This window comes from Lipophrys pholis (genome assembly GCF_963383615.2).
Source record: "Lipophrys pholis genome assembly, chromosome: 22".
In the NCBI taxonomy this organism is placed as follows: domain Eukaryota; kingdom Metazoa; phylum Chordata; class Actinopteri; order Blenniiformes; family Blenniidae; genus Lipophrys; species Lipophrys pholis.
In genome coordinates, this window is record NC_137644.1 from 5919116 (window position 1) to 5934212 (window position 15097).

The following is a 15097-nucleotide window of genomic DNA, read 5'->3' on the forward strand; positions in this document are numbered from 1 at the left end:
ATTCATAATAGAAGTAACGTTAACTGATACCTCCCTGCAGCAGAGACACCTGACACCGCAGGTGCGCCCCTGGCCCCGCCCCCGCCCCGCTCAGGCCCCGCCCCCTTTATGTCAGGACGCCGCCACCTGGGAGACAACCTGGCGGAGGACAACAAAGCAGGACGGACTCAATCCACCACGAACCCTGTCGGGCTGGTTCAATGAGGCTGACACCTTGCCTGTGGACGCGTTTCGTGCTCGCTGACGATGGACGAGGTGTTTATCAAGTCGGCTCTACCCGCGCACGACTCGTCCGTGCTGGACGACACCAGCCTGGCTCTGCCGGCCCAGTCCGGCCCCGCAGCGTCGGCCAAGCCGTACCCGAGCGACCGGAGCCTGCGCGTCCAGCAGCAGGTCCAGCTCACCCTGGCACGCAAGGCTCGGAAAAGCGTGTCAAACGGTAACCGAGCCTCTCTGGATTAAATTAATGTGGTTATACAAACTAATCCGCCTCGCGTTCTCACCTGAAGGTTCACGGTTCACAATGTAAGGTGTCTCTGGTTTTTCCTACTGTTTAAGCAGGCATTTGAACGCAACATGAGCCCTATTTAACCTTACGAGCGTCTGATGGTGTTTTTTTATTAAACTGAAATATTCACTTATTTTAAGAAAGATCAGTGTTATTGGAGTCCTGGTTCAGCATAAAGTGCCTCAAATGGTCAAGTTTAATTTGATGTGTCCTTGTGTCCTTAGAAAATATCAATTTAGTAATTATTCTGAAGATGTTATTTTTATATAACATATAAATGTATTAAATTCTGTCATCCCTTCCAGGAAATCCACATATTGAACTGTTCCAAGCAGGTACAAATAACAGAACATTAGATGTCAGATGATAATAATAGGATTAGAAAATACCAGATCCACAGCTGCATATTAATACAAAACAGCACTAAGTTACAAGTGGAATAAAGCACAGGAAGGTTGGAAAACTATGGGTAAACTTGTCATTTTGTAGTTTATTTTCTCTGGATTATTGTGTGTTTACACATAAAGACATGCCCTTTTTATTTAAAGGGCAACTCAGCATTAACCCTTTAAAATCCTGCTCAATGTGATGGTTTTTTATTTGATTTTAAGTTTCATTTTGAAGATATTTTTGTGCAGTTTGAAGAGTATTGGCAAAACAAAGCTTACAATTGTTGGAAGTAATTCCAGGTCGGGTTTAGACCGTGTGTGATTTGTTTGAATAATCTGTTTCCACTGTCTGAAGAAACCAGCTAAAGAGTCTGAGTCAGCTCTGAAGAACACGTGTATTTAAAAGAATCAGAGTCCTGGAGAAAGAGGGAGTCGGAGTTCTGCACAAAGAAAGTCAGAGTCCCGGAGAGAGAGAGACAGAGAGAGAGAGAGAGAGAGAGTCATGGTTTGGCCCAGCTGGTTTTGAAGAGTCCTGGAGGCTTTAAAAAAAAAATCCAGGTGGAATATAAAGACTCTACAGTGAAATTTCAAGTGTGAGAGAGTTTAAAAGAGGTGGAGTTTTAATGGGTCTTAAGATGTATGTTTTAAAGAATTTCAGAAATAATTTTGCCTTTGCTGTTTGTGTTCTGAAGCCTGTTGAAGGGTTAATAAGCCGCAGTGAAGCTGTGTATTACACTACTTAATCTATTCTGTGATTTCACCATTCATGCCGTTTCTGACCAGCATTATTCTCACATATCTTATTCTAATCTGCAGTATGTGAAAACATATATGAATTAGGCAAAAACAAACTCTAAATTCACCTAAACTGGTGTATGTTTTGTCAAAGCTGCCAACGTGTGCAGCGCTTTATAAATTCCTATATAAGCTCCTATAGGGTTTAACCTGGAGAAAGTCTGTGGCCTATTAAATAAAGTAATTTTCCTGACAGGAATGCACTCCGCTGCTCTTGTCCAACAGGTTTCTGCAGTTTCACCGTCTTGCGTTTGAGAGGTGACGGCTGACACAATCTGGTTTTATATTTCTGCAGCTGATTGTTCGCGGTTTCTTTCTCTGTTGGGGAAGTGAAGAGCTCGTATCCACGCTCGTCACGAGTTCAGTGTGAGAGTCGCCATAGAATGCAGGAAAAAACAGCAGTTGACCAACACTTTGTGTTTAAAGGAGGTGAAAACAAATGAAATAAGATGATTTATTTAATTTAAAAAAAAACATTTTTTTTAATCATCCAAAACTATTTCACAAAAAAAAAACTGAATAAGCGACAGCAGAAAAAAATAGAATCAGGTTGCATGTCTGAAAAGGAGCGGGAAGAAGTACAACTTTTATAATCCCACACCTTCTCCTAATATGTATACTCTATATACTATCCACCTATTGAATTATCAATTCATATAAACACATTAGAACTATTTTACTCGTACGAATTATCTGTTGAAAAGGTATAAATAAATGTATATATTTAATTTTGTTTTTAATTCATATAATGTATAGTAAAGTATACTCATTATGCAAGGATATTATTTAAAATATGACAAATAAATAAACACAGATACATATATTCTATCACAATAAACTAGATAATTAAATTTTAGTTTTCCATCATGATATACGTAGACCTTGTTGAGTTGTTGATTTTTGGTATTTATATTGTACTATGCAAATGTTTTAAGCAGGCATGAAGATGTTTTCAAGTTAAAACAAAAGTTTGTTCACTTTGAATTTTGGTAATTGATTAAAATAACCTGATCTCGCTTGGCTGAGTGTGTGTATATATATATATCACTTTTATAGAGTAGAAGGAAGGCAGCAAAGTGAATGAGAACTGAGTGAGATCCGCTCTGATGTTTGGTTGTGTGATTTTTTTTTTTTAGGTTTTGAGTGAGTGGAGTCGATCCTCAGGGAAAACATGCAAACTCTAAAATGTTTAGGTGTGTGTGTGTGTGTGTGTGTGTGTGTGTGTGTGTGTGTGTGTGTGTGTGTGTGTGTGTGTGTGTGTGTGTGTGTGTGTGTGTGTGTGTGTGTGTGTGTGTGTGTGTGTGTGTGTGTGTGTGTGTGTGTGTGTGTGTGTGTGTGTGTGTGTGTGTGTGTGTGTGTGTGTGTGTGGTTTCAGGTGGGGTCCACTTACAGAAGAGCGCGGCGAGGAGCTTTGAGGCTGCAGATGGATTCCTACCAAACACGAAGGTATGTCGCTGTTCCTCCCTCACACGGGAACAAACTGACTGACACTGGATGTTTGATCTCGTGTGAAAGGCCTCACTTCTTCTCTTGAGCGTCACAAAACAACGAACCTCGTTCACTCCTGCAATTCAACTCTGCTGCTTTACAATTTGACTGTAGTCAAATGAGGGTTTCTGCGTTCTGCCACTGCCTCCAAACTGATTTTTATTCTCATCTTTCACTTGATGTGGCTCGGTTGGTAGAGCGGCCGTCTCCCAATCGGAAGGTTGTTGGTTCTATTCCCATCTCTGACTGTCTACATGCCGACGTGTCCTTGGGCAAGACGCTGAACCCCAGACTACTCCCATTGGAGTGCATGGCTGTGGCCTCCAATGGTGTGTGAATGGGTGAATGTGAAGCGCTCACGCAGCCGTAAGGCGCTATACAAGTGAAGTCCATTTACCATGATGTCACATATCATTTGAGACTAATTCAACAGGTTTTGCTGCCGATGCATAAAGATCTGAAACTGACAAACTAAAGAGAAGTGTTTGGACTCGACTTGCTATCATATTCAGAAATTAAGTTGTTACAACCTTCGTACAATTCAGAACTTCATGTAAATTCCAACTTTGACTGGAAAACCTGACATCAGAGTTAAATGACTGTTGTTACATTTATTTAATGCATTTATTTATTTTTTTTATCCATTCGTAAATCATTAGGATGCCTCATATTGGAGAGTAAAGTAAATGAAAAATACTCTCCATTTCTTCATATTTATATGACTTTTCACTTATTATTACATTTTATGCCTCACTTATTGACCATCGTGCTTGTTGTACAATGCAAAAGTTAAATAAGATTATATTACTTTATTACTTCATTACTTACACTGTAAACGTCACCAAGCCGGTTTCTGATCCTGGTTCTGATCCTAAATGTGATGTGGTCCCTATATTAAGACCACCTGAAACCCCTGTGAAGTCATTTTTGTGCCAAACAAACACATGAGAGGACAATGGTGAGGGCTGGACCGCGGCGCCGGTTGGCGTGTTTCCATTTTCAGGTACGACGAGCCGACACACCGAATACAGTGGAGGAGCCACCGGAGTCAAGTTGTTAGGAAACGAAACCCCAGGAGGAAATGTTTTAGAGCGGCCAGCAGTGTCTCATGTGATAATCTCAGGGAGCGGCAGAGGAAAAACAAAAGTATTAAATACTCTTCCGGAGGACTCGGGGGTGAAGGCTGCCGGAGCCTTTGAAGTAAAGAGCTTGAAGGTAACCGGTGTGAGGTTGTCAGGGCGGATGGGATGTGCTCACATCTCCTGTGCTGACTCAATCTTTGAATGTGCTTGAACTTGGTATTAATTTAACTTTATAAAAATCATCCCAGTCATTAAGACTCAAACTAAATCACCCGCTTTGAAATCGCATCTCCAGTTTGCACTGGAGCGTTTATAAAATCTGCTTTATGTTCGTCATCATCCGTGTGCTTGTTGGTGAACATTTTTAAAAGCCTTGTTTTTTTTAATGTTTTATTCTAGTCCATCGCTATTAAAGTAATCGTAATAAAATGTTAAAAACTCAAATACAGATAAATAACTAGTCCGAGCCTCAAAGCCATGCTGTCAGGGTGAGTTTGTAAAAAACCCCCATCATGTAATTACTATGTGTTTTGGACATTTCACTTTATTTTTCAACACACAGTTTCATTAAAATTGCCTTTATGTTGAGATCGTAGTCATTTTTTTTATATATAAATGTTTGGTTTTGCAAAAATATAGACATTTTCATCCTGTATACTCTGCAACGAAGAAAACATTCCATTTAAAGCTTATTGTGGCACTATTTTTCCGCTGCGGCCCACTCAAGATGACATTTGTGGCCCTATAGTTAATAGACGCTGATCACTGTAGGATTCTTGAAAATGGAGCGTTGTGGGGGTGTAGTGGTTGGCACTTCTGCCTCACATTTGCAATATTCCCTGATCCAGTCTGGACTCCAGATCCTTTCTGTGCAGAGCTGGCCTGCTCACGGCTCCTCTCCATTTACTCTGTGACGCTACATCGCCTGCAAATATGTGATTGTGTGTATGAAGGTGGAGCTGTGCTTCTTCTCTCCTCCTCAGGTTAATGGATTGAATTACGCTCATCGCTCGCTCTCCAGTAACTACATGCAAAGACCTTCCAGAAGAGTGGAGTTGTCGCCACCGCCGAGCCCGGTGTTACCTCGCAGCCGCTTTAACTACAGTACGCACCGTCAGGGGATGCACACCGTCCCCGGCCCCGGCCCCGGCCCCGCCCACACTCACGCCGTGGGAACTCTACAGTACAACCTGCCGGGGTCTGAATCGTCATTTCAGCGCTACGCCTTCTCGGAGGCTCCTCACACCGTCCGGATAAATCCGTCGACGTCGGTGCGTAGGACCGTCCGGCAGAGGTCCTTCAGACAGGCCGCCGGGTCACAGTCCGTGTTCACAAACGCGGCGTTCCAGCAGAGCGGCGAGTACGGCTCGCGGATGAGTCAGAAACAAAGTTTCGGGGCAGTCAGCGGCGACGTGAGGCTCGGCTCCGCCCAGGGCGACGACGGCTTGGCCTGGCTGGCGCAGTTCCGGCGGTCCGGGCAGAGATCCATGAGACTGAAGTCGTACCCGCCGTCCGGCAGCAGCGTGGAGGTCAAACTGGAGCCAGATGTCTCCGTCCAGCAGATTCAAACGCAGAACATCACGACGCTGTAAGACAAGACGGGCTTACACTCTCGCTGGCGTGTTGTGCTCGTGTTTGGAATCACGTGTGTGTTTCCACACAGGAAATCGGCGAACAAGCCTCCAGAGATGACACTGGAGAGGGCGGTGAGCCTTCTGAGCCAGGACAACGAGGAGACGCTGAGCAATGCTGCGAGCTACATACGAAATCAATGTTTCCTCAGGGCGGATGCGAAAAAGATGGTACGTTCAACCGTCTGCTGTGTGGGCTTGGTTTGCGTTTGCTTTTCTCAAGCAGTGGGTTACTTTTTTCTTGGCGCTGACTTTTCCAGGAGCCAATCGGTGGCCCCGATCGATTCTTTGGTTGTTGTTTTCAGATGTACTACCTCCGAGGGATCGGGAAGCTGCTCCAGCTCCTGAACAACGACAGCGAGGAGGTGCAGCGCGTCGCCTCCGGCGCGCTGCGCAACGTCGTTTTCCAGAGCAGCGAGAATAAAATGGAAGTGAAGGAAAACGACGGGGTGGAGATCATCTTGCACGCGCTGGGCAGCAGTCACGACATGGAGACCAGGCGCCAGCTGACTGGTCAGTTTTGTTCTTGATTTAGTTTAGTGACGTGTGAGGAGTTCCCTTTACCCTCTTCGAGATGAGAGACCACGTTTCTCTCGCTTCCAGGAGTGCTGTGGAACCTCTCGTCTCACGACGTCCTGAAGGAACTTCTCTCCAGACAGACCTTGTCCGTCCTCACCCGTTCAGTCCTCGTTCCCAGTTCGGGCATCTACGAGGGCGAGAATCCGAAACACGAGCTCCTGGCCGACGCGGACGCCTTCTACAACGCCACCGGCTGCCTGCGGTAAGCCTCACTGCTCAGTCGGATTTCAGTCCGCAGGCCGCTCCAGAGGACGTTAAAGATGATCCAAACGGGAAAATAGTCCTAATGACGGTGGTCACACAATGCAATTTTTTTTTTTACAATTACTTGATTTAACAGTGACTTGAATTTAGAAGAAGGTCTGTGACTGAAGTGTTGTGCACCCTGCTTGTATTTCCTCCATTCTGCCATTCAGCCACAGTTTATCTGCTGTGGTTAGAGATAGTGCATCATCGTGTTGCTTTCACCTCATCACCCCCCCACCCCCTGTTTACAAAGCAGGAGATATCAGACGCACCGCTCCCCTGGCAACTATAGCCAGATGAAAAGAGTGAAAGGCTGAATTATTCATGTGGCCCTCTTTTCTCCCCGCTCTGCCGAGCTGAAATCATTCAGTCCTGGTCTCGCTCGGTCTTATCAAGTTCTTCTTATCATGTTCTGAAGCCTTTTGAGCCCCTGCTGGATGAACAAAACTGACGTGTTCCTCCACCGCTTCTTTTTCATCACGGCACAAAGAGCTCACGCTCCCAACTTCTAAATGTTAATTGTTGCGTTTCTATTCCTGGTGAGGTCGGATCATGTGATATAAATGGATTTATTCGTCTGCTGAAAGCCGCGGGGTACAAAACGGAGCACGGCGTAGCGAAACGATCCACGTTCACGTTTGAGTTTTTCCTCACATGCGTCAAAATGCAGCTGAAATCTGCTTATCTGATTGAAACGCGTGCGCTCCTGTTTGTTTTGACTGTTTCCAGAAATCTGAGCTCGGCTGGCCCCGACGTCAGGAGAGCCATGAGAGAGTGCGAGAACCTTATTGACTCGCTGGTCTACTACACCCGGGGAACCGTCGCCAACCGTGACACCGATGACAAGGTGACGGCAAAGTCCTGCTCCAGGCCAGAATTAAGTCCCATCGTTCAGAAGTAAACACTCCTACTTTGCAGGAAAAGGGTTCAAATCTGACATGTTGACTTTAGTTTTACCCTCCTTCTGTCACTCGTTTCCTCTGCTGTTTATTTTGTGGCAGTTTTGACTCACTTTAGCTTCAGTCGGGAGGTTGCAGGTTCAATTCCCCAAAGATCAGCATCGACTGCTCATTGAGAAGCGACAGCTTTGTAGCTCGGTTATAATATTTTAACTTCCTTCTTGAGTACAAAAGTTTTTCCAAACAGATCTTCTCATGATCATCATTAAACAGAACAACTGGACTTGAGCTCTCGTTGTACTTTAGCATCAACACTCGTAATGTTTATACTATATCAAGGTTTCATACTATATTACTGTGAACTTTTTATATTATCGATTATGATTTTTTTTCTCAGTTCCTATACTCTTTATTGTCTGTGTTATTTGATATCTTTTTTTATGTTGAATCATTTCCGGATTTTGCTCTGTCTCGTGTGTAAGCATGACAATAAAATGTCGCTAAATCCTATAAAAGAAGAAAAGGTTAATGGAAAGATGACCAAATATAACAAATGAAGGTTTACATTTCCATTGCCAAAGGCTCAGACAGTGAAAAGAAAACGTAAAAAGACAACAGAAAAATGCTTTTTCTTGTTAAAACTTCGGTAAATATCATAGTTTTAGTAACTAAAACTGCTCAAATGTCAGAAAAGTTCAAATTGTAGATCTTTAAGCGCGTTGCAACTCCAAACAAGTATTACACATGAAGCAAATCTGACTGTGTTGTAGTTTGTCCACGTGTCCTAATGTATGCCCGTCTGCTGTGCAGTCCACAGAGAACTGTACCTGTATCCTGCACAACCTGTCCTATCAGATCGAGTCCGAGCTCCCGCAGCATTACACACAAGACCTCCGAGCGTCTCGGCACAACCTGGCGCCCGAGCCCAAGGCCGTGGGCTGTTTCTCGTATCGCAGTGCCCAAATCACACAGGTAAATGAACCGGAATGTATTCAGCGCTCTGCTCCGTGTGTACGTTTACATGTTAGTCTGCGTCCAACTGCCGAGTCGTAGAAATCATAAAGACACGATAACAGGAGGCCATTTGTGCTCCTTCATCTTCTCAGCGTTGATTCCAGTTACAGATTCCAACTGTACTCAAGAGTGAGCTAGAAAGTTGGCAAACCAGAGTGACGACTACAGAAAAAGCTGCAAATTTGCACATAACCTCCTTTCTGTCTATTCCACTTCTTTTTCAGCCCTTTTTTATACATAAAACCTTATTCGGCTGGTCTGTATACATGCTTCGGTCGTGTTCAGTCAAGCAGACATGTTAAAATGCACATTTAAGACCCAGTTTTAGTCCGACTGAAGCAATACTTGTTTTTCCACTAAATAAACCAAAGTTTATCAACTTAATCAGCTTCAGAGAGCCGTTCTTCTTCTCAAATCAGTGTCTTCTAGTTCCATATACATCTGTATATAAAGCATGTATGGGGATTAGTGAGTGTCTTTTCAAACCACAGACGTTAATATGCAGCTGTGACGGCCTGTAATCTCAGTTTTTGTCATCTTATGAAGCCTTATTGACATCCAGAACGTGAGTTTCATGTTCATTCTAATCCCAATGATGTTTGTTCTGGTGGATCTCGTGTTTCTGTGTCGACCTGCCAAAGTCTTACACTCAAAATATGAAAAGCGTATTCACATCACGTCGGAATCTCAATTGATGCATCTCCTCCAGCCAACGGGATTAAAAACAAGACATTCACTGCAATTTTTCAGTTTAAAGTTGATTGCAGTGAAAAATAAAAAATGACATGAGCCTCTAATGCGTACTGTGAGAATTGGTGAAAATGTTCCGGCTGCAAAAATTCTGATCGCTGAAGAAAAGTTTGGGTGCAGAAACAAGGAAAACAAAGATCCTATCTGATTTCAGTGTTTTTAAAGAAAATACAAGTTGTTTATGATGTTTTCTAAATAATGCACTAATAGTTCTTATTTTAACTTGGTGTTAGTTTTACTTTTGGGGGAATTGGGGAATATTATGCTGTGACTTTTGCTCACGATTCAACAAACCGTTAACACAAGAAATGCGTATCACTCCTGTTGTGTGTGTTTGTGTGTGTTGTCATTTTAAAAGTTAAGTGAAGTCTCTACCTTAAAGTTTGGCGAGAGTTTGTGGTGTTAAAGAGGGATGATTTATCTTTCACCAAAATCATCTTGAATGACAAATTTACTGTGGCTTTTTGCCTGGTGCTTTATTGATACTTTTTAACTATTACTGGTACTTTATTAGTACATTTGTGGTATTACTGGTGCTTTATTGATACCTTTTAACTTTTACTGTTATTACACATACATATGTGTAGTATCTAGTATCCATACTGACATACTGTTCAGCAGCACACAGAATTTAATGTGAAACGTTCCAGTTGTGATGCTGCTCAGCTGAACCCAGTGAACCTCCTGACTCTGCTCTTCTCAGCACCTGGAGAGACAGCGCCCCCTGCTGGAGGAGAAGGCGAACCCCCATGGCATCGAGTGGCTGTGGAGCCCCATCACGGTGCGCATGTACCTGTCCCTGGTGGCCTGCAGCACGCGGCACTGCACCCAGGAAGCCGCCATCGGAGCTCTGCAGAACATCACGGCCGGAAACAGATCGGTGAGGAGGGACCGAGTTCAGATCCGGTTCTGTTCTGCTGCTCACATTCACTTCAATAAACTATAAATAAAGGAAAACAATTATTTTTCTTCCTATTATTTTAATTCAATAAAGAAGTTAAATCTGTACGTTTCATGGGCTATTTCTGGAAAGGAAAGTAAAACAACATTGATTCCTAGATATCTTTGTTTATTGATAAATTAACTTATGTGCATCAATCGTTCCTGTTTTCTGCAGTTAAAGAAGATGAATCAAATCTGTTGAACGAGCTGTAAATAGCATAAAACAGGCTTGACCTGGACAGTTGGTTGTTTGTTGGACTCTGGTCGAATTTGATAACTCATTTTGTTAAATGGTCAAAAATGTCAAACTATGGTCTTTGTTTTTGTCATTTTCTTTTTAAATCTATTTGAAGTGATATCCTGATGACAAGCAGACATTTCTAACAATTGCTTGTCTTTACAGTCGTGAATAAACACTGGAGCCACTTGTTGGAGGTTTTTGATACCAATTTTGAGATTTCTTTAAATGAAAAGTGCATTTTAGATAAAATGTATTCTAATTATTATGAAATGTCCCTTTTGTGGGACAAATAAAGGATTATGTCTTGTGGTGTCTTGTGTCGGCCTTGTAACATCTATTTTAATACTGTACTGTCTGTGTGTTCTGACAGATGACTGAAGCCATCGCCTTCACCATCGTTCAGCGAGAAAATGGCCTGCAGCACATTAAGAAGGTTTTAGAGGAGGGAGAGAGCGAGGTGAAGAGATCAGCCGTGTTCCTGATACGGAATCTCTCTCGCTACCAGGAGCTCCTGCCTGACATCGGTAATCTTCCACCCAGACAACGAGCCACAGCATTAAACACGCGGCACGCAGTGAAAACACACCTGTTCTCTGGCCGCTCCCCCCCCCCAAAGCCAACCAGGTGCTGCCGGAGGTGGTGAGGATGCTGCCGAGCGACTTGAGCGAGGTCACGACCTCCCTGTGTCAGACCCTGACCAACCTGAGCCAGACCGACATGAAGCACGTCAAAGCCATCATCAACCACGGAGCGCTGCCCAAGGTCATGAACGTCGCCAACACGGACAACGGGTAAGTGAAATCGCGCGGCTCGTCGGATGAAGGTGCTGCTTCGCTGTCTGATTAACCCGTCTGCTTCCTTGAAGCCGGGCAGGTCACGCCGCGTGCGTCCTCCTGCACGCCATGTGGAAACACCGCGATCTCCACGGAGCGCTGAAGAAGGTCAGCACACATCACGCGCTCATGTTCTTCAAGGACGGTCACGTTTCCTCCGTTGGAGGGAATTTTCTGAGCGCGCAGTCGGCTTCAGAGAAGTGTTTTGATATGCTGGGAGCCGCCGTGCTTCTGAATCTCTGTGATGTTCGTCTTTTAGATGACTTGTGAGGCCTGCATTTCAAGCTTTAATCAAAACCTCTAGTTTGTGCATTAAATGATGGAAAGCTCTGATCAGATGATTTATTTAATGTAGAAAGGGTTGAATTAACTTCTTCTTTTGATTCTCGGCTCCGTTTGAAGGAGTCGGTTACTTGTTTACGCTTTTTGCACAAAGTGGACATAAAATGACGAGGGAAAAAAAAGAAAACTGAGATAAGATGGCGAGGTTTACCTCGTATGTCCCGTAAGTTCACTGATGGCGGTTCCCAATCTGTGGCCCGGGACCCCGTCAGGGTGGGTCAGAGGCTCCGTTTCCATGACGAGCGGTCGTCTGTCCACCAGCATGTCTGTGTTCTCCCATTGTTAATGTTTAAAGCATGTTGTTCACTGCTACGTGTGGTTTCATTAAAAGAAAAGAACACGACAGCACCCACTAGTGGCCCAACATGAAAACATCATTTACAGTGTTTTTGTTATTTCAGACTGTCAGAAATGTTAACATGAGTTTATAGTGAGGGAGTTCAAAGTCTGAATAAAAACGGGTTGTTTGTGAGCAGACTGCTTCTCTAATTACAATTACAAGTTATTTAATTCATTGACTTATGAGACCCTGGTGTTCGACGTTAATCGGACCCACTGGGGGGCTCCAAAGATTCAAATTAAATTCTGATAATGCATCATAAAGGCGAAGGTCAGGCTAATTAACACTGTTTTCTCTCAACAGGGTGGATTCAAGAAGTCCGATTTCATCAATACAAGGACGACAAAGGTTGTGAACTCTCGATGAGACCAAATGATCGAACCCGAGCCACGTTCTTTTTCCTTTTTCAACCGTTTTAAACCACCGATTGCACTGTTCCTCCGTACGAACTATTCTTTAGAAAGTTAAACTTTCTCAACGTGTTTCTCCTTCTGCTCTTCCTGTCGTTCGTGTTAAGTTAGGTTCCCATGCTGTGTTGATGACGTGACAGGAGTGAGACGTTGTGTTGAAGTAGAGGTAATTGTCATGTTAGAGCCGCAAACGGTCACATCTCATTAATCTGCCGCAAAGTGAGAGAAACTGACAGTTGAATGTAGAAAGGTGAGCACGTTTTAAGTATTCCCTCTTGTTTGTGTAGTTTATATCTACTGTGTAGTGGCAGCTTGACAGTTGAAGGTGCTCTGCTTGTGCTTTAACAGAGAACCACAATTAAAAAAAAAAAAAAAAAAAAAGCATATCCACAATTCAAGTCATTTTAAAGTGAGCTGGTACATACATGTAACCAAAGTATTTTAACACGTCAAACAAGCTGAGTTTACTTTTTTTCCTGCACTCGTGTTAAACAAATAAACATTTTGGAATTAACTTAATCCATTAACGTGTCCATTCGCCTCAGCTTTTCTCATTTATTCTGCTTTGAGAATCCCCGACGTCACCCGATGTGAAATTATTTCCATCGGCTGTTGGGATCCACAGAGAATGAGAATCATGCCCCATCTCTTACTAGTTCGGCAGTTTTAACTAGTAATATCCTCATATATCGTCTGTGATTGTTGTGTATATATATATAATGTGTCAGAATAATTTTTTATCGTTATCTATGACACTACCAGTAAATTCAGTTGTCATGTGTGTTCATAGAATAGTCGTAATTCAGATTTTTCTCGAATGATAATAAAATTATCCCTGAAACTTTTAGGCTTTTCTTGCCCCTCCACCGAGACGAGCCCTGATCCGGAGTAAACGAATAAACAGCTTCCTCTCTTAAATCTGCTTTTTCCTCAGTAACGATGTCTGGATTTGTTAAAAAGGTCAGTTTTGTCTTCGCTTTATAAAATGACAAATGACTACAGAGTCTAATGTGTGTACGTCCCCGCTGCTGTAAATGAATGTGTTAACCCAGAAAAGGTTGAGTCATTCATCAAAGTAATAAGTAAAAAGTGTCACAGATGGAAGTTTTATCCTAATCTGTGAACTTTCTCTTTGACGGGCCGGAGTTAGAAGCAGAGGGAAGGATTTCCAGAAATAGTTTGTAACTTCTTTAGTTTGGTTTTAATTGAGAATTAACAGTTGATGGTGATTCTGCTGAGAGAGTGGAAACATTTAGATATTCTCTCTTTTTTAATTTTTTTATTCACATGTAATGAAAGTATCCTTGTTTTTGGAGGATGGGAGGAAGAAAGACGAGAGGAAAAAAAAAACACTGAACATAGAGGACAAGGGTGTCAAACGTTCCAGAATCCGGACTGCAATGTGTTAACTTGACCACCAGAGGCGCCCTTTCGTCTGAAGTGTTGAGTCAGTTCAGATGATCATTATTAGATTTTGAACTGTGTCAAGATTAATGGTATTTTTTTTTTCATTTCACATGTTATTCTGATCATAATATGAACTACACTACTACATTAGAGTTCCAGCTACATGTAAACAAATATTTTCTGTCTTGGAAGATGTCGATAGTATAAAAACCCACTGTGATCTGAAATTTGAAAAAAACAAACAAAAAAACCCAGCAATTTCATCAATGTCATGCCTCAGTTCACCACTTACATGTTTGTCATGGGTTGTAAAAGGTTAACTTAATGGGAAATTGTTAATATATTTGCACTAAAACAAAGACCTAGATTTAGAGTTGAAGTTATTCATAGATTATAATCCTATTATTTACTGGTCTGGCCTGATTGAGATTAAATTGCGTTGAACTAAAGTGAGTCTGACACCCCTGGTAGTCTTGTCCCTGGACATGTATACATGTATCCACACAGTGCTTATATAATCCTAATTAATTAATTTCACCAGTGTCACAGAAACAAATCTTTTTGAAATGTACATGTTGCCTTCTCTATCTTTATAAGCCATTTCTTATGAGAGTCAACAAAATATTTAATATTTGCCTCTTTTTGGCCATTCTTCATTTATGAGTCCCAAAAAAAAAAGACTTTCCAGAGACTTCTGAACATTTGTTGCCGTGTGTTTTCCTCCCACAGGGTTTTAATAGCCTGACATTTCCAGAATACACACTAATGGTTTTCTTTGGTTACTTCTGGGAGGGTGTAGGAAAATATCTGACCAAGCTTTTCCAGCCAAACTCGCTGTCCACCAACACTCCGATATATTTATTCTTCGTCCCGTTTCCCCATTTCATTTCGATTTATATTCACACGGTTGAGTGATCTCATGCTTTCTTGATTCTGCTTCATCGAAGAGAAACCATGTACCACGTTCACGCTCAGATATGTTTCTTTATTTTTTTTAATTCAAACATCCGAATTCCCCCCGAGATCCTCTTCGTCTAATGAGGCTGATCTCATCGGGGAAATCTGTAAAGACCTCCGCCTGATTTCAGGCGGTGGTTAAATAATCTAAATCAAATTAACAGTGTCCCATGAAGCAATTACAGATCGGGCCCAGTGACTCTTAATGTAGACACACACACACACACACACACACACACACACA

At 42.6% G+C, this 15097-nt stretch overlaps 1 protein-coding gene across 1 annotated transcript; it reads left to right on the plus strand.

Moving 5' to 3' along the window:
- On the plus strand, positions 1–13404 carry pkp2 (plakophilin 2). The gene is made up of 13 exons (XM_080491713.1): positions 1–439; positions 3068–3138; positions 5246–5850; positions 5926–6064; positions 6199–6406; positions 6497–6674; positions 7448–7565; positions 8428–8589; positions 10085–10261; positions 10935–11088; positions 11181–11355; positions 11430–11505; positions 12383–13404. Exons 1-13 carry the CDS (start codon positions 247–249, stop codon positions 12443–12445), a joined length of 2319 nt encoding a protein of 772 aa, XP_080347839.1. The 5' UTR covers positions 1–246; the 3' UTR covers positions 12446–13404.
- Positions 13405–15097: the final 1693 nt, after the last annotated feature.

Coding starts and splice junctions, on each gene's coding strand:
- pkp2 (XM_080491713.1), top strand. CDS start 247: ATGGACGAGGTGTTTATCAAGTCGGCTCTACCCGCGCACGACTCGTCC. Junction 5,851..5,925: donor ACGCAGAACATCACGACGCT/GTAAGACAAGAC, acceptor GTTTCCACACAG/GAAATCGGCGAACAAGCCTC. Junction 6,675..7,447: donor AACGCCACCGGCTGCCTGCG/GTAAGCCTCACT, acceptor GACTGTTTCCAG/AAATCTGAGCTCGGCTGGCC.